Source organism: Poeciliopsis prolifica, unplaced genomic scaffold, assembly GCF_027474105.1.
Source record: "Poeciliopsis prolifica strain line A6 unplaced genomic scaffold, Auburn_PproV2 SCAFFOLD015, whole genome shotgun sequence".
NCBI classification, from domain to species: domain Eukaryota; kingdom Metazoa; phylum Chordata; class Actinopteri; order Cyprinodontiformes; family Poeciliidae; genus Poeciliopsis; species Poeciliopsis prolifica.
Genome location: NW_026562390.1, coordinates 7,228,181 through 7,246,597, shown reverse-complemented (window position 1 = coordinate 7,246,597; position 18,417 = coordinate 7,228,181). Strand labels below are relative to the sequence as shown.

Sequence of the window (18,417 nt, the reverse complement as noted above, 5' to 3'; positions counted from 1 at the left end):
TATTTTTTTAAAATGTGCACTGCACATTTTCCTGAACATTCCATTTCTCTGATGGCAGCAGCATAATTCTGTGTGTTTACTTTTATCAAGCAGAGACAGAAAAGCTCGGCAATCCTTGGAAATATATATATATGTAGATATATATTTCAGACTGCAAAAAATGTGAGATTCAAGTAGAAGTTTACTTTCCAGAAGGACTATAAGGTTTGATAAAACTTTGGATGAAACCTCGTTGTTTGTTCATTTGTCATGTGAATACTTACTGGTGTACTAAATGTACCAATTTTGTACATTTTTATTTGGTCTAAAACACTATTCAGAGCATAAGTCATCAATTCAAACATGTTCACTAAGAATTGGGAATTTGCTCAAAAACAAGAAGTTGTCATTTGAACTTTTTTATTTTTAACTACATCACTGACATAGCTCCTCTGCTAGAAAACAGAGATGACGTGTGGTGGAAGTCAATACCAGGATTCACAGGTACTGAATATGTCACACACACACCAACTCAGAGAACAAGTTGGCCAATTTGCCCTGCGGAATGTAATGTTTGTAAAAATACTAATATGATTCTCAATTCTTGAGGCAGATGTATTTTCTTTATTTGCTGTTTGAAGCCGAAGTCCACCAGGGGTCGTAGTTGAGCAATTTTCAGACATTTCTTTCCAAACTGGTTTCCTGTTGGTGCTGTCCGTTTAAAGTTTGCATAAAAATATTAGATTATTAGATTATTAGAAAATTGAAGCTTTGTTTTAGAACGATTTGCTAATACATCCGAATACATCCCAAAGAATAAGAAACTAACAACCTTAATTTTAGTGGATAAAATGTGTATTAAAACATTACTTCGGGTTTGTCACATTCCCGAAACACTAAATAGGCCGCGTTTGCTTCATTTGAATTTGTTTTGTTCCGTTCTCGTAGCTCACGTCAGTTGGTTCCGTGAGCCACGGGTCCATCCGTGTGTTTGGGTTTAAATTCCTCTGTAGCAACTAGTAAACAGCGCAGAAAGGCTGGGATCCAAACACCTGCTGCTCCAACATGTCTGAATATGTCCGTGAAGTCAAGTCTTTGCTGACACCTGGTCCCTGCTACATCCCTGGGTGAGTAAATGTCCCCTTACAAATAAAACTAGACTCCAAGGATATTATTTGGTTACCACCATCAGAACAACGCGCAGCGATAGGACTGAAGGCAGTTAATTTGAAATGGAAAGTTTGCAACTTTTTATTTTTTTATTTATTTATTTTTTTTATCTCAATAATTTGCAAAAAAATAAATAAAAACAATCACTGGACGGTATTTAATAAATAGGCTACAACAAATGTATTTATTGTACTTTGACCTTTATTTCATTGGTGTTGGGATTGATCCTACAACCTTTTGCTCATTCCCTTCATTGATGAGATGTCAAAGTACAAATGTTTCAGGTGTCTCCACAGACTGAGTTCTGCTTTAGATTATTTCAGGGTAGTTCAAAGATTTACCCATCCAAATTTCCTTGGGGGGTGTAAAGTACGTGCAAGACTTTGTTTGTCTGAAGGCATGAGTTCACAGTTGATACATTTTAGTGATGAAAATCACGTCTTCTGCCTTGATTTAAATACTCTTCAGAACAATCTAAATGCTCTTCTGTGCATTTTAGGAGGGATTCTCCTATTGTTGGGGCGATAAAAACAGCTGGCCTTCTGCAAAATTCTGACACAAAAAGGAATCTGAACCTCATCTGCTTGTTGAATAACCTGTTTGTCCAAAGTTGTGCTTTGACAATTGCCCCAACTGACCTGTCAGAACCTAGTTCAAAACACTTGAAGGGATCTAAGAATAAATTCCCTGACAGAAAGATGCCATAAGTTGTTTGTTTGTTTGTGTTATTAATTAGGTACACAGGGCACTGCCCTGGACTCAGGTTCAGCATGGGCAAACCTTATGGAATGCTTACAGCCGAACTTTTGTCTCAGAGGACATGGCATCCAGAGTGTGACATAGCTCCTCTGCCAGAAAACATCCCTGATGACGTGTGGCGGAAGTCAATACCAGGATTCACAGGTACTGAATGTGTCACACACACACCAACTCAGAGAACAAGTTGGCCAATTTGCCCTGCGGAATGTAATGATATTGGTGGTTAAACTGCACAAACAGTAGAACGTGTTTCTCTTATTCTTGCGATAAGTCTTTGAGTTGTGAACAGGAACATGAGACCAAAGTGGACATCTCTAAACTGTTTAATTATTCAGGAGAGGCGACAAGTGAAGTGAAATAGTGATACAGCAGAGGGGATTAAAAAGGTCACACGCAGGAGGTTAACAAAACCTGCTAATGGAGGTGAATCATTATGATAAAGCAATAGAAAACATGTCTGCAGCATCCAAAAGTCTTTCAATTTCTCAGATACTGTCGACTGAGTGGACTCATATTCTTTATATTGTCCTTTTTTGTTGCCAAAGTTCTGATTTTAAATCAAAACAACATAGAAAATATAACATTTGAATTTCATTGAATTCAAAAATACTATATTTATTCCTGTTATACAGAAGCATAAATAAATAAAGTGAAACAAAAAGGAAACTAATAATAATATTTGAAATAAAATGAAAAAATTAAACATCATGTTAAATTAATACTGTTGAAAATTATTTACAAATAAGAATTTATGTGTCATAAAAAAAACCTGGGAAAGTTCTTGTTTTTTATTTGTTGGATGCAATATTTGGCACTTAAATTTCTTTATCAAGCTATTTATTTATTTCTATGTTTTTCAGAAATTTAATTCAAAAATTCCTGTCACTGCGTGTATTTCAATTATGTCTTAGTTAGGAAGAACTATTCCTCATTTGCTTTTGCTGCTCCCACTTAATTGAGTTGGAGTTGGGGATATGATCAGTGGAGGTGAAGGCTTGACCTTCTCTGTGCTCTGTATCCTTTTTAACCCCTATAGGATTGAGATTCATAGTTCAGGTATCATTTGAGCTCATGAGACGCTGATTATCTGCTCCAAGTTGGTACCTTGTTGCCATGGTTATGCATCAAAACAATATTCCTCACACTGCATGCTGCCTTTTGCTAACAAGCTTTCTTTAAATGCTCATTTTGTTTTTTTTTCCCCCTGTAAAAAAATTACTAATACTGCCAAACTTGCCCTGTAGGAACCCCTCAGTGAATCCGTCGTGTTTAGTTCTAGAGAAAGACCAGATCCACTAATCCAGATGAGCTGAAGGCCACCGTTAAAACAACCAGAGCTTCCTTAGCTGCTCAGAAAGCCACAGGGTCATCATCTCTTGCACCGATGCAGTATTTCATGAAAAAGGAGACTGACATTACTATTCAGGAAGCTCTTTTTGTCAAAAATAATATGCTTAATTGGAAGCTATTCAAATTTTTTTTAGGAATATATTTTAACAGTTGCAGAAAACCATAATAATAGAAATTAACACAAATATATTAGAAATATGCACAGTGGCACAGTTGGCAGCACTTTCGAACCCAGGACTTTCTTCCAGCAAGAAGGTCCTGGGTTCAATTCCCGGCGCAGGGACTTTCTGCATGGAGTGTTTAATTGGTCTTTCTAAATTCTCCCTAGGTGTGAGTGTGTGTGTATGGTTGGTCTCTGTGTTTCCCTGCAATAGACTAGCGACCTGTCCAGGATGTACGCCGCCTCTTGCCTGGAATGTTAGGTGGAGATAGGCACCAGCAGCTCCTGATCCTTGTCCCTACAAGGGTGTAAGAAAATGGAATGATGGATGTCATTTTCACTTTTTGAATTAAATTTCTGAAATAAGGTCATGTTCTAAGGCTGCACTGTGGTGGAGTAGCACTACTGCCTTGCAGCAAGAAGGTTGTGGGTTTTAATCCCAGACTGCAGTATGTTTGCATGGAGTTTGCATGTTCTCAATATTCAACAATATTTTAGAACTGGTATCAGAGTTCATATACACAAATTCCTAATTTTAACAAAACTTCTGTTGAAATAGTTGAAAACTGAACCCTCAATGTTGATGTTTTCTAGGTTTCATTCCAAGAAGTCGGAACTACTATGGCTGCAACTATAACCTGACCTGTAAGAAAGCACAGAGTGAAGTTTATCTGGCAGAGCAGGTGAAGAAACAGCAACGATCAAAGGCTCTTCCTACCATCAACATCTACGGCAGCCAACAACATGAAGTAAATGAATTATCTCGCTTACACACAAATCTTTCGCTTCACCTCTCTCTTCCTGTCTCACAATAATGTTGGAAAAAAATGTGTTTTATTTAACCCACAATGCAACCCAAAAAACTTACTCATAATGTAGTCTTATGTATCCATGAGTCTTTTATTGCATTGGACTTGACTGTCTGAAGCTCCAGCAACTGCCTGATTACAACATAGATCTACCTCACTTGCTCTCTGGTCCCTGTTTTAGTCATAGCAGCTCCCTGCAAACTGAATAATTTTCATACATTTTGCAGATCTGCATTGGTACTGAATTGCATCTATGTTGAACTAGATGACCTGTCCAGGTCAATGCAATTATCCCTTTGGTGATAATTGCATTTCAAAAGGATTATTGGTCTGATCCATTTAGTTTGTCATCCCAGCACTACATTTGGATTTAATGGTTCACAAGATAGATCTTTTTCACTTTTTTACATTTTTGCCACCACCTTTTCAGAAATTTTTAAAAAGCATACACCGATCAGGTGTAACATTATGACTACCAATCTGATAGTGCACTAGCAGCCTAGATTTGGTGCCAAAACAGCTCACATCAATCAAAGCATAGACTCCATCAGACCCCTGAAGGTGTGCTGTGGTACCTGGCACAAAGAAATCAGTACATTTGAAACGTCATGTAAGTTGTTAATTTTCCTTTAATTTTCACCCAGAGAGCCAACTCTCCGGTGACAGCAGCGTTGGACAAGGTGTTTGTCTACAAGTCCTTAAAGCCTTTCATACCTCAAGGAAGTCCATACGCAATGAAAGATGATAACCCCAAGAAGTACTTCATCCCAGGTACAGAAGACAGAAGAATTTGATGACACTTTATAATTATTCGGAAGAGAAGCTCTTCACAATCTTAGAGTTTGATTGTTTTCTTTCTTTTTTATGGCTGATGCCAATCCTTTAAATTCTAGGCTAATTTCTTTTTTAAATAACAAAAACAAAACATTTATGCACATAATTGTTTTAAGGAAAAACAAATGAAACAGTTAGAAAACAGTTATTGATACAATTTAAAAATGACTAGACACATCTTTAGTAATTACCATCAGGGAGAGTTCTTGCCAAAATTTGGAAATGTTCAACATGTGATTGCAAGAATGTTTGGGTTGCATAGTTAAAGTTTGCCGTTAGTAATTACTTCTTGCACTACAACCCTATTAAGCATAACATAACAGTTATGTTATGCTTTATGTTAAATTATTCTGTATATGTTCATCTGTATGGTAAACATATCGTCAGTAAATTGGTTTTCATAGAGTTAAGAATAAATCATACATTTTCTACATTTTATAATCAAAAGAAGGAAAAAAAAAATCAATGACTGGTAAAATGTCTGAGTGACTGGGAACAATTTTTTATTTCCACGTCTGTTTTAAATAGAGGACATGAGTTTGACCAGGAGGCTATTTATATAAGTACTGTCCCTGGTTTCTCTCTAGAAAATGTACTGCTGAGGAAGTTGCACAATATTCTGGACATTTCCTTTGGATAAATGGGTGCTGTTCGACATCCAAAAACCAGCCTGTTAGTAAAGGCATAAAAAAGGGTATTTTGAAAAATGCAACAACAGTTATTATTATCACTTATGAATAATTATTTTATAACAAAAGGTAAAACTCTGTCAACCAAATAATAATTTCTCAATATTAGCAACTCACATTAGCACACATCTATATTTTAACATTAAAGTAGTTGAACACAACATTACAAAACATTAAGTTGATTTTTTTTTCATTTCAAAATTACATATAGCTATGAAGATTTGAAGCAGCATTCACAGACATTAATATCAAATAATTTTGGGGCCTGTGTGTATGCAATTAAATATGTTTTTAATGTTTTGTTTTCATAATGCAATAATCATACATCACGTAACTTCAATGAGTTTTAAAAACAGGATATATGTGACCATGCCGTTTATTTTCTCTTTGCAGGAAGCTTCTGACATTGTACTGACATTATATTTGACTTGTCTTCTTTGCAAAATTGACATACAATAGTAAATTTAAATTAATTGGTTTCCTGGACTTAAATTGGCTCTTAAGCCAAATTCAACAATTATCAGTAGGATTTTAGGTAGGGCTTTTAAAAGGCCACACCAAATATCTGATTTGTGACCTGGGTTCAATTTTGATGTGTATTTGGGTTCTATGGGAACTTGCTATTCTATCCAAGTTTCAACCTTTTGACCTAAACAGTCATCCTCCACTTAAAAACCAAACTGCTTAGGGCATTGCTTCAAACTTGCTCAATAGGGTTCACTGGACAAAAGATAAGGAGCCATTCTCCTCTTACTTACAGAGTGATGTCTTTTCACAGGGTTTACAGGGCATGTGCCATTTGCCCACAACTTCTATGGCAAAGGATTTTCCATCACCACCAATCAGGCACTAATAGAGTATGGGAAACATCAGAGACGCTTGAAGGCAGATGAAAGGGAACGAACACACCTGCCCACGTTCTATTCATCCAAAAAAGGCGTGATCCCAGGATTCACGGGGCATGTACCAGGTATGTGCTGCAAAACCTTCTTCTACATCAAGGTCTTAAGGTTAATTTTATGACCTAGATGTAGAAGCCAATGAAACTCATTGGTGAGCTTAGGACATTATGTATGTTTCTGCAAAACCCCCACAGGATACAAGTTCATGGTTGGAGGTACGCTCGGTCGGCTCTCTGAGATCGCATATGGAAAGACCTTCAGTAAAATCACCGATCCATGAAAGCCTCCCGCTTCCCCTCCAGAAAGCACAACAATTCTGTACCATGAGCAACCTCCTAGAAAAATAAAACTGATTACAGTTTAAAGTGTTTTAGGTCTTTATTGAGAGACTGATTGTCACAAGGCATTAGAGGAAGCAACCATGAAATAACAAAAACACTGAAGATGTGAAAAAGAAGACTATGTGAAAAAAAGTTTCACATTAAAATCCTCCATTTGCCAAATGCTATAAAGAAAAAACTTTATTTTTCTTCCCTTAATAAAATGTATGAACACTGATAAAACATACCTGGCACACATACATGAATCAGCCACCAGGGGGCTTACTGTAGTGCAGTAAAACAACAATAGAAAAAAAAATAAACAGAAAATTTCTAAAACCAAATGTACAACTAAGCTTTAGATCACTGAAGGAGAAGAGCATCTAATGCATGTTTTTTAGTTCATGCACCTATGATGAGTTCATGCTGCTAATATAACAGGAAAGGATGCTGGTTAGAATAAAAGTTGCTGGGTTTGATATTTTTGGCACTGACATGAATATTTTAGTTTGTTTGTTTTAACTACATTAGAAATAAAAACCTAATTTGTGTTGTGGCTTAAAGAAATACAAGCAAATATAAAGAACAGATAGCACCAAATCCTGATAATCCAGATTGCACCTCATTGAACTTTATTCATTAGAACATTGTTATTATTATTTATTTTATCAAACCATTATCAGAAACTGTGCAGAAGAAAGGAGAAAACACTCAGATGTGTGTTTAATCATATTTTGTGATTCAGAGAACTTAGAATAAAATGTATATTTTATTTCTGTATTATAGAATTAACCTGTCAGATTGTTCTATTGCATGTAACTTTAAAACTTGCACAATTAAATTTTCATAAATTTTACACTAAAATTTTTTGAAACATCCAACTTTTAAACTGGAAAACATTTAGAAAAACATCCTTACCTTACAAATAATCTTTTCATAAAATCCCTAATGGAACAAAATATTGGTATTCCTGCTGGACAACATTTAGTCTTCTCCTATTTCTGGGGTAATTATCCTACACTTGTGCTTTTTTTTGTTGCAGAATAAAAAGTTTAATTGGGCTTTGTAGAAGTTGTTCTGCACTTAACACGTTGTGTCATTAGAGTAAATAGTCACACACGTATGATTTAGTTTTCAGTGCCCAAGCCAGTCTGAGGTGGTCCCAGCTTTATGGATCTAATGGATTGAGCCAAAAGTCCAATCTGAGATCTGTCCAAGTGTAACCACTGAGATGGTAGCCTGTGCATTTGGAAAAGAAAAGCATAGAAGGAAGTTAATCAGAGAAGGAAAAATGACAGAAGCTACTGAAAAAAAAATACAGTTGAAAATTAATTAATTAATTAAAGGCTGGGCAATATTGCTGAAAAATGAAATTGCAGACCAAATCCAATCTTCAAATTAAATTACCTTTTTCCCTCCCTTTCTTTTCCTTAAAATGAATTACAAAGGACATAAAATATTCTCAAAACCCGGCTTGCATTTGACTTGAATTCAATGTCCGAATAAACAGAAGCTGTAAAACACACTCATCAAACAAGAAGGTAAACTTTGATTGGGCTGTCGTCTCCCTGAACTATAGAAACCTGTTGCAGCTTCGGTTAGAAAAATCACATTTTCCAAAAATGAAATTCTCAAAAATAGAAAATTTGATTAATAAAATGGATTTATTGCCCAGCCTTGTTTAAAATGTGGTTTTTCGTTCATTACTTCTCATTACCTTCGTTTTTGTGCTGCAGTGTGAGGGTGGGACCTTTTCTCAGCTCTGCTAGAAACACCAGCTGCTCCAAACAGCTTGGCCCACCGCAGGCCGCTCTGACAGGGACTGTCTTCCTGGACGGAAGCTGTTGCGTTTTGGCCACTGCGGTCTTTTTCCAGTTCTCTCTCATTCTGCCTACCGTCCACACTGGTTTGAAACAAAGTACTTCTATAATCTAGGCTGGCGTTCACAGCTTTTGCTACACTTTGCACTAAATCTGGCTTGCTTGACAAAGAAGCCAGAAGTGGATTCCTGTTGCTTTGCATGGCCCCATAATCCTGCTTGCAGCAACTTGAACTCTGAGACCGTAGAAACTCCTGCTCTCTCCAGTGTGATTGACTGTTTCGCCTGCCGTATTCTGACTTTCTGTCGGCTTTTAGCTTCGGCCAACTGGTCACAAGCAGAGCAGAGCATGGCTGAGGTGGGAGAGCATCGCGCTCCTCCGAACACAGCTGTCTTTGACTTAACAGTCGTGGCTCCAGGAAAAGATTTAGGTCAAAGGGCAGCACTGAGAGCGGCTGAAGGAGAAGAAGCAGCTCCTGGAACAGAGACTGACAGCGACTCAGTGACGTAAACAGGAACCCCCAGGTGTGGTAGTACGCAGTAATGACACCTGAAAGAAAAAAAAACCCACAGACATTCCAATGGCGCTGAAAGAAGTTTCAAGGAAGATTCAGAGTTTACTTCTAAACCCCCAAATTACAAGGATTGTCAACCAGATTCCACACATTCATCATAAATAGAGTTTGTTTAAATGCAATATCTTACAATTATGTTCAGTTTTTTTTGTAAAACTCAAGATTGATTCATGCTTAATCTCAAAGTGTCTTGCAAAAGTATTTCAATCATTCCTTTATTATCTTTTTTTGTTGCATGTATGTCTTGCTATAGAGATTCTAAACTTAGTGTCATATGTGATTCTCCATGCCAGCCTCAGGACAACATCTCTAACCAAATGACTGACGCCTGCTTACTGGTCTGCCCCATAGTGAAAATAGAATTGATTCTGTAGACTGGTAAGCAGTGAGTGTTACATTATGGTGCTGTCCCAGTTCATTGGCTCACCTTTTTGACTCTGCAGGTGACTAAGCCAGAATTCCAAAGCTCTCAAGCTGGAAGACAAGAAATAACCACAGAAAGTACAGGCTGTAGTCCAACTTTCCATATGGTTCACCAGAAAGAGCATAAGTGACTCCAGCTCTTACTTGAGAAGGCCCATGAGGAAGGCTCTCAGTCTCATACAGTGGCTGGTGAACTCGGAGCACCGCTTTATTTTGGAAACGAGGCTGTGGAGGACCTTGGTGGACGAACCTACAGCAGAGATAACAACATCTGTCAATTTATCCCGTAAGCATCTACAATCGAAGCACTGGGAAGCGAAACTGCAAATACCCATTCTTGTGGAGATTTCCACCACACTCCAGAAGTGATTGCGGCGCTGCCCAATTATGAAATCCAGCTTGTGGTCCCTCAGTCCATCCTCTAAAATGTTCTGGATTGCAGGACACAAATGTTCTAGGACAAGGCCAGCTATGGTGGGACTGTAAGAGCTGTTACCCAGACGCATCTGTACCACCAGACAAAAAAAAGGGACACAGGCTGCTGTAATGTGTGTCCTGCTGCTGACACAAGTTATTTGACTCTTGTGCTGAATTATCGGTGTCATGCTTTCTCTTGGGACATGTCGTTCTTAGTGCTTAGTTCTGCTGACTCACCTTTTCTTCTGGGTCTCTGCTACTTCCAAAATGAGCCATGATCAGATCCACTGCACTGCTCACAGCTCTCAGCAAACCTGGACACAATGTAGAAGAAACACAAATCTAGACTTCGTTACAGTTTCCTATTTCTGGTAAAAAAAAAATTTATTCAAACTTCTTCAAGTATTTTTCCCTTTGTTTCTAAAAGCCACTACTGGTTTCTGAGATAAACCCAACAAGGTTCTGACACAAATATTTTAAATATTTTCCAATTATTGATTAAAACATATAAGAAACATTTGAGTGTTATCCCTATTTAGGCAAATACAACTTAATTTTAGAAGAAAGACAAAAGATTGTAGTGCTTGTTTTCTTTTCTTCTACCTTCATTTCTTTATAAATTTAGTTTGAGGTCATTCTTTAAATATTGAACTTTCAAAAACAGTAAGTGGATGATTGGTAGAGAAACAGATTGATGATGGAGCAACACATAAATGGATGAAACACTTAAACAGTGAATCACTGTCACTTTCAATCAGTGACAGTGATTGAGGTTTGAAAACATCAATATTTCTTTTTTCACTCCTTTGCTCTTTTCCATATTTATTGAGAACTAGAAAGTACTTAACCAATTCCTGACTTATCTAGTCTGCATAGGAATCCTGTATTTAAACCTGACAAACTGCCTTTAGGGTTCAATAATGTTCTTAATCATTTTAAATGTGAACTCTATCTGAACACAGGATAGTCAGTTTTCAGTAGCATTCCTCTTTTCTGTGCTTTGCTCTGCTGCTCCTCTTTCATCTAATGCAGAGTAGCCCATGCAAATGTCACGGTAAATTCTTTATGTGTGTTGAAGCTGCCTGCAGCGCCGCAACCACGCTTACTTTTTGCTGCTGCTGCTGCAGATGCCTCTGACTATGAATAAATGCTGTGAAAGAATCCAATGTATCTGATTAACTTTGCATTAAGTAGCCCTTTTGGTGGCACTGGGGAAAAAAATGATTAGGTATGATTTAAATATTTATCACTGCTCCATCAGATTTTGTCTCATCTTGGAGTCTGCAGTCTCTCTCTGTTTTTTTTTCTTTCACACACACATTCAGGCTGGGGACCAGAGAGCTCAACCAATCCTGAGCAGGGATGGTTAAAAATAGGTCATATTTGAGAGGAAGCCCCTTCAGGGTATTGAAGGCACTGCTGCAGCACGTTGAGGTTTTATGCTTTTTTTAGCAGTTTATCCCTGGCAAGATGATACCAACATTGGACACATTTTGTTACACCAATAATTGTTCGTTTTTATATCTTCCTGATTGAAATTTAGCAATAGCCTCTAATCAAAACATATTATTGATGCTTGTTTGTGCCTCTGTTGTGACCCTCACCTTTTCTCTGCAGATGACTGATAGACATGGACTCATACGATGTATCCGGCGAGAGGCAGAACTCTGCAGGCGGCCTGTCGTTCAGGATCAGAGACTGGCTGTGCTGACTCTTAGCTGGCTTTGGGCTGAGCCTCTCTGGCTCATCGTTTTGCTTGGGATGCAGGTCTGAGGAGAGGAAAGTGCTTAAAGAGGAGAGGCGAGCTGCAGCAATGAGGGGCTGATGCTGCTGGAGCGTCAGCTGTGATTGTGAGGTTTGGGGAGACAACAAGGATACTCTCAGGTTCAAGTCAGGTTTTCCAGGTGTTATGTGGGAGGGTTTTGAGTGGAAAGCAGTTTTTTTTGGATCCTCGTTAGTATTTTTGGATCCAGAAGTAACTTGGTTTGGTTCTGGCTGCAGGGTGATCAGGTCCTGACAGGTGGGAATCCTAACAATGTTGGGTTGATTGTTCGTTGTGCCAGAGTTTAAGCGTGAGCTTTCCTGAGACTCGACCATCAGTTGTAGATTAGCCTCTTGTGATGTTCTTTGGGACCTTGGACTCCACATGTGTCTGCGGCTGAAACATTTTGGACTCGGAGTGCAGGTGGAGCAGGTATCCGAGCTGGATGCAGCCTCCAACAATACTGGGCAAAGGCTCTCCACTGGAGATGGCTGGAGTTCGGACAAACACCCGCTTCTTTTCTCCTTGCACTTGAGTCCATTCGGGGAGCTAGCAGGCTTGCTGCTCTTTCGGTTTAAGTACTGCTCAAGCAGGCCTCCGAGGTTTTGAGGCTGATACTGTGGCTTTTCAGCGGGGAGCAGAACGAATGGCTGGATGGGCAAAGAAGTCGGCCTTCGTAGCTTGCTGTAGCGTCCCATTTCCTTTTTGCAGCACCACACACCTGAGAAAAATTAGACATTATCATCAGCAAAATTAGATTTTTTTTAGAACTTTTTTTTATTGTTTCTCCCACAGAAAGAAGAAATATGACAAGCTTTCTCTCCTTACCCATGTCAGTGTCTACATCATTGTAATTCCGCTCTTGAATCACAGATGGCTGGGTGGATTCAGCTCCTGTTTCTTGGCATTTACTACTATGTGGGCTACGCTGGCTGCCGCAAGGCATGTGGGAGAAGCTCTGGGTGCCCTGCAAATGTTGCTTCCTGCAGGGGGCAGTGGAGGTGGTGGCAACCTGGTAGTCGCTTGCCTTAAAAAAAAGAATATATATTTTTTTTACTAAGCAAGTTTTTGTCTTAACTTAGCAATTTACCTGCTGTAATTATTTATTTATTTATTTATTTTACTTCATACTTACAGTGTGTTAATTGTCTTTATTGACATGTTCTCGACATGTTTTCACAGAGAATCCTGTTTTTACATCAGTTTGCCTGTAATAATTATTTTTCTTAAAAAATATTTTTGTAGCAAGTGTTCACTGTCAAGGTTACCATTTTTGCGTTACCTGTTTTCAGCTCAAGGTTGTCACAGATGAATTACCCAGCGACTGCAGATTTCTAAAAGCATAACTGCATCTAATGTGTTATTTTATTAGTGCAAAAAAATGTTCTTAATTTGATTTTCTTTACTTGCAGTTTAACAGTTTGCTTTGATATGATCTTCTGGAAATTTATATTTATTGAGTATTTGCTAAGCTAACGTAGTGAGTCTGACATGAATAAAGTGTGCTTTTATGTTGATCTGTGTTTCACTTTGTAATTTTGAATCTAAATATATTTTTACACACCAACCTCCATGTTTTCATTGGTTGGTCTTTCCTTTTTAGAGTCAAGAGGGGCCAGAACGGCGCTGCTTCTGTCAGGCCCTTCGAGACAGCTGGTGAGGCTAGACCAGGCGGGGCTTGGCGACTGGGATGAGAGGTCACAGGTCACCAGCTTGTAATACTTCTGGTTTGTTCCCATGGCCAGCATGTCCTGACTTCGTATGCATGTAACCTCCAGCGCAGAAAGACCAGGAGCCGTCGGCTCTTGGGAGTAAAGGTTGCAGTTTGAATCTAGGCCGGACGGTGTCGACTCAGCTTCTTCTCTCTGAGCCTGTTGAGGAACAGGTTGGAGACTGAGGAACACCGACCCCTCAGACGACCGACAGGGGTCAACAGCAGGGCTGCTGAGATCCTGAGGTGTGGCAGGATTGTTGCTTTTGTTGTAGATGGTACAGAAGTTAACCAGGACACCGTCTGAGCTGTTACAGGAGGAGTCACTCACATCTTCTGTGTGAATGTTGGGCAGCAGCTCTGGAGAACATTTGTGCTCCCTGTAAATATTCTCTTGCAGTCTGTCTGAGTCCTGCTCCAAACAAGACAGAAGAGTGATGCCAGATCTGTTCACAGCACAGCCCTGGCATCCTGACTGCAGCGAGTCCATCTGGTTAGACAGCCAGTGTTGGTTCCTTCCCATTCCCAGCATTAATCCTTCATTCATCCATTCACTGCCCAGGTCCTCATGAAGCAATGCGTCATTACCACCGTTGTTCAGCGACCAGTTGGAGTTTCCATGCAACACGAAAGATGAATCTTCGCGATATCTGTGGAGATTGTCTCCATCACTGTCTTCGTCTTCCTCGTCCTCATCTAGATCTGGGTTGGGAAGGAACGAGTTGTGTGAGCGCTGGGTGGTTGCAGCTCCGCAGCTTTCCTCCTTGTTGATGGAGCCCGTCTCTTCTGGCGATGAGTTGGAATCGTACCTGCCACTGCTGTCGCTGGTCCCCTCTTCCTCCACCCGATCCTCACGGAGACTGCCGTAGCTGCTGGAAAAGGGCCTCCGTCCACCCGTAAAGCAGTGTTCTCGAGTGAGTGTGTCCTGCTCTGGGAGGGACACCGCCCGGGTCAGTCCGGACGAGCAAAGCCGGCTGGGCTTCTTGGCGGAGCTGCACAGGGCCTGGACCGGAAGCTGCCAGGTGGGAAGCTGCACCACTGGGAAGTGGCATGCTAGTAAGGTGTGACCCGGGAGAGTGGATGCTCCGATCATGGTGTCCCCATGTTCCTAAAACTATCCTGCAGAAGTAAATCACATAAGGGATTCAATTTGAAAAAATGCTGAGGTTATGCACACTTTTAAGCCAAACATGTTATCTTTGAATAGCTTGTACAGAATGTTTGCATCTCTACTTGAACAAAAACAAAAGCTTTGGATCAGCCTTTTAAATTTTCATTTGTGGTTCACCACATGTAGGAGATCAGAAGGAAAATAATTTTGCAGTTGTTTTTCTTCCCAAACCTCAGATCTTTTACCAGATCTGAGATTTATTCAGGTGCGTTGACAGCTGGATAAAAAAAAAAAAACAAGAAAGCATTGTTCAAAGCAAGCTGAATAAACAAGGCGAGAGATGAACAATAAGCAGAACTACAGGATGCTGCTATCACAGTCTGCACCATCAGACCTCAAACTCCCTCTGTGATCTGTGCCTCTGGGTCTCAGCCGAGTGTTGCGCTCCATAATTCAGTCGACCACTAACAAACCCCTCCTTTTTTTCCTCTCTGCTTGGGCCAACCACAGTCATACAGAGTTAGTCAGCTGCTCTGTAACTAGGGCAGCTGCAATGCAGAGATGCTCCGCCGACACTGCTGAAAAGTAAATGCACCTTCACATCTGCTCGGCTGTTTACGAATTTTTGCAGGATATAACAAAAAGCACTGTTCTTACCAGGTTCTTGAGTTGATTAACTATATAATCAAGTGTACAAAATACACAACAAATTACACACTGTCACTGTTAATTAAAGAAAAATGGACTTAAATTATCTAAAATGCATTGCGGCTTCCATAGGGATTCAGCAGGAATGTGATGCTGATCATCAAAAGCTTGAGAAAAATAGATTTATGTTTACAAGGTTGTATCTAAAGACTAAATATTAAGTTAAAAATGTCATAAGACAAAAAAAATCTTAAGTTATGTGTAAATTCTAGTATTTTTAAAAACTAAAAAACACAAATAACATAATTACAAATTAACATATTTTAAGCAAAGGAGACTTACAAGCAATTTATAACTTTTGAAATTTATACTTACAGTAGATAAAGTGTATTCCAAATGCTTCTCAGTAAACATAAAATAATGTCAGAATAATGAAGCTTGTGTAGAAACAAGAAGCCTCACTTTAACATACTGAAGGTGCATTTCTGTTGCATTTTTGGTTAAAACATATTTGTTCGTGATTCGGTGAAGTTACTTCTGGTCAATAGAGTGTCAAAATGTTTACTCAAGTAAGAGTAGCAATAGGTCAATAATATAATGAAGTAAAAAGTACGATGCAGTATTAAAAATACTTTTTCTTTTACTCAACTAAATGTAACTGGTTACTACCGACCTCTGCTTCATTTTAAGATCATTTACATTTGCTCATACATATTTGTTATATGAAAATGGATGGATTTATCCTATCCTTGCCAATTTGCAATAGAGTTTGATTCAATTAGAAAGAAGTAGGCCAGCTACTGAGGAGGACTGCAGAATTTCAAGATCCAAGTGGATTAGTCCCGCCTTCATGGGGTTGCACAGAGATTGTTGTGATTAACTGGACTCTGAATGCCTGTCGCTTCATGCCAGCCATTTACAAAAGATCGAAGTCACAGAAAATGGCAGCACAGGCTGAAGCCTGCTGTGATTATAATGTGGCTTGTTATCTCTGATTCTAACCTCTAATGAGACAATATAATCACAAATCAAAATGGTTTGCATTTACTGTGTCATGTTGAAGAGGATAAGAGTGGACTATGAACAATTATTTGTCTGGAGAGACATTTGTCTGACATGTAGTGGAAAGTAACGTCTGCAATACTTTGCAAAAATGTTCCTTGGATATTTTGTCATATTATAATCACAAATCATAATGTTAGACTTGAAAGGTGAGCTTTTTCCCCAGTCTGACGTCTTTTGCAGCATCTAAAATATTTTCTACCAGGATTTTTCAAAGGTATGAATAGTTTTCCTGTGGAAATGAAGAAAATCATTTCCACAGTATGATGCTGGAAGTTTGGAGTTATAAAGGTTTGCTTGGGTTTTTAATGCCCAGCTCACTCTAAAATGTCCCATCTTGCAAGGACATTTTAGCCAGGTTTGACATCTCAACCTTAATTATTTTCATTACACAGCTTTATTTAACCTTTTTCTAATTGCACTTTCAATAAAACAACATTAGAAGAAAGCAGCACATTTAGCTTGTTTTCTGAAATAGAACAGTCTGGGAGGTTAGCAGCTTCCTTTTGCTCTTCACTTGGAAATATCCTGTATTTTTAAAATCGGAAAATTCTGTGCACCAATTACATTTTCTCACTCCTGCGGTGAGAAAATGCAGGAGTGAGGTGTTGCTTCTCTAACACCACGGTTAATGTAATTTCTTAGAACTGTCTTAATGTACAGAATAATGTCTCAAAATGGCAAAATGCCAAAGCGAGTCTTTTGAAATAGTAACTTCCACTTGATGAGCTGTTGTTCACATACATTTGCTGAGTAGCTATCAGTGGTAAGTCACATAATTCCTTTAAATGCACTAAGGATGAGCTTCCTCTTAGTATTTTTCTTCTTGAGTTTTAATAAAATATGATACTCTGCAAACATGTCTTGAGGCATTGATCATAAAAGATATATTCCTCCGTTATTCTGCCCTGATTCGAAAAGCTGACTCTTGAAATAAGTTGTGTGTGTTTTTCATCAGGAAATTATAAGTAGGGCAACATGATAGATAAAAGAGCGTCTGTGCACACATGCATAACCAAAGCATCCATGGCAGCAGCACCATTTCCGAAGCAGCTCGGATGCACAGCAATTTACTCGCATTGGAAAATAAAAGGATTTTTGACAAAAAGAAGCGGATCGCAGCACTTATGCACCGATGCATTAACAAAAAAAAAAAAAAACCTACTTGAAAAGAGCCGTCAGTCACAGTAGATGTGCGTCTTCCAATAGCAGATTCCTCATGAAAACATTTTACAAGCTTGTGTTTCTTCCAGGTTTACACAAAACTGTATGGTTTCTTAATAATGAAGAAAGAGCATCCACTTTTAAAATCTATCCATGCTAACTGTGTTGGAGACCCACATGAACCCGGTCCGGCATGTAGATGCGGACACACGCCGATCATCATCAGCACCGCTCGGACTGCCGGAGGTGTTACGTCACTGGGTCTTCAGCCAATTAGAAGAGAGAAGAAAGACTGCTACTAAAAGCATCCAGGACACAAGGTAGGATAAATGGCAACACGTTCTTTATATAAATACAATACAATACGATACAATACAGTAGCCACCTTGTTCAAAAACAAGCGTCATTTAACCGTCAGCTTGAAATGTTATTGCATTTACTGCTTATTATCTTAACTATGTGAAGCAGAAAAACCTGCCAATAGAAATCCTTTTCAAAAATCAATAAATGGGGGATGAAGGACGGGCAGACAGAAAGGCAGGCAGACAGACAGACAGACAGACAGACAGACAGACAGACAGACAGACAGGCAGGCAGGCAGACAGACAGACAGACAGACAGACAGGCAGGCAGGCAGGCAGGCAGGCAGGCAGACAGACAGACAGACAGACAGACAGACAGACAGACAGGCAGGCAGACAGACAGACAGACAGACAGACAGACAGACAGGCAGGCAGACAGACAGACAGACAG

The 18,417-nt window shown here is 39.1% G+C and overlaps 2 protein-coding genes across 2 annotated transcripts; one reads left to right on the top strand and one right to left on the bottom strand.

Moving 5' to 3' along the window:
• Positions 1-956: 956 nt before the first annotated feature.
• Positions 957-7,017, top strand: fam166b (family with sequence similarity 166 member B). The gene is made up of 6 exons (XM_055040548.1): positions 957-1,106; positions 1,886-2,052; positions 4,013-4,167; positions 4,872-4,998; positions 6,529-6,720; positions 6,847-7,017. The coding sequence occupies exons 1-6, from the start codon at positions 1,045-1,047 to the stop codon at positions 6,930-6,932; spliced, it is 789 nt and encodes a 262-aa protein (XP_054896523.1). The 5' UTR covers positions 957-1,044; the 3' UTR covers positions 6,933-7,017.
• On the bottom strand, positions 7,012-17,880 carry LOC129366596 (AP-4 complex accessory subunit RUSC2). Its single transcript, XM_055040547.1, has 10 exons — positions 17,666-17,880; positions 13,537-14,798; positions 12,797-12,995; positions 11,811-12,689; positions 10,444-10,520; positions 10,121-10,295; positions 9,934-10,039; positions 9,794-9,840; positions 8,690-9,341; positions 7,012-8,211 (listed from the first exon to the last, which is right to left on the bottom strand). The coding sequence occupies exons 2-10, from the start codon at positions 14,770-14,772 to the stop codon at positions 8,100-8,102; spliced, it is 3,483 nt and encodes a 1,160-aa protein (XP_054896522.1). The 5' UTR covers positions 14,773-14,798; positions 17,666-17,880; the 3' UTR covers positions 7,012-8,099.
• Positions 17,881-18,417: the final 537 nt, after the last annotated feature.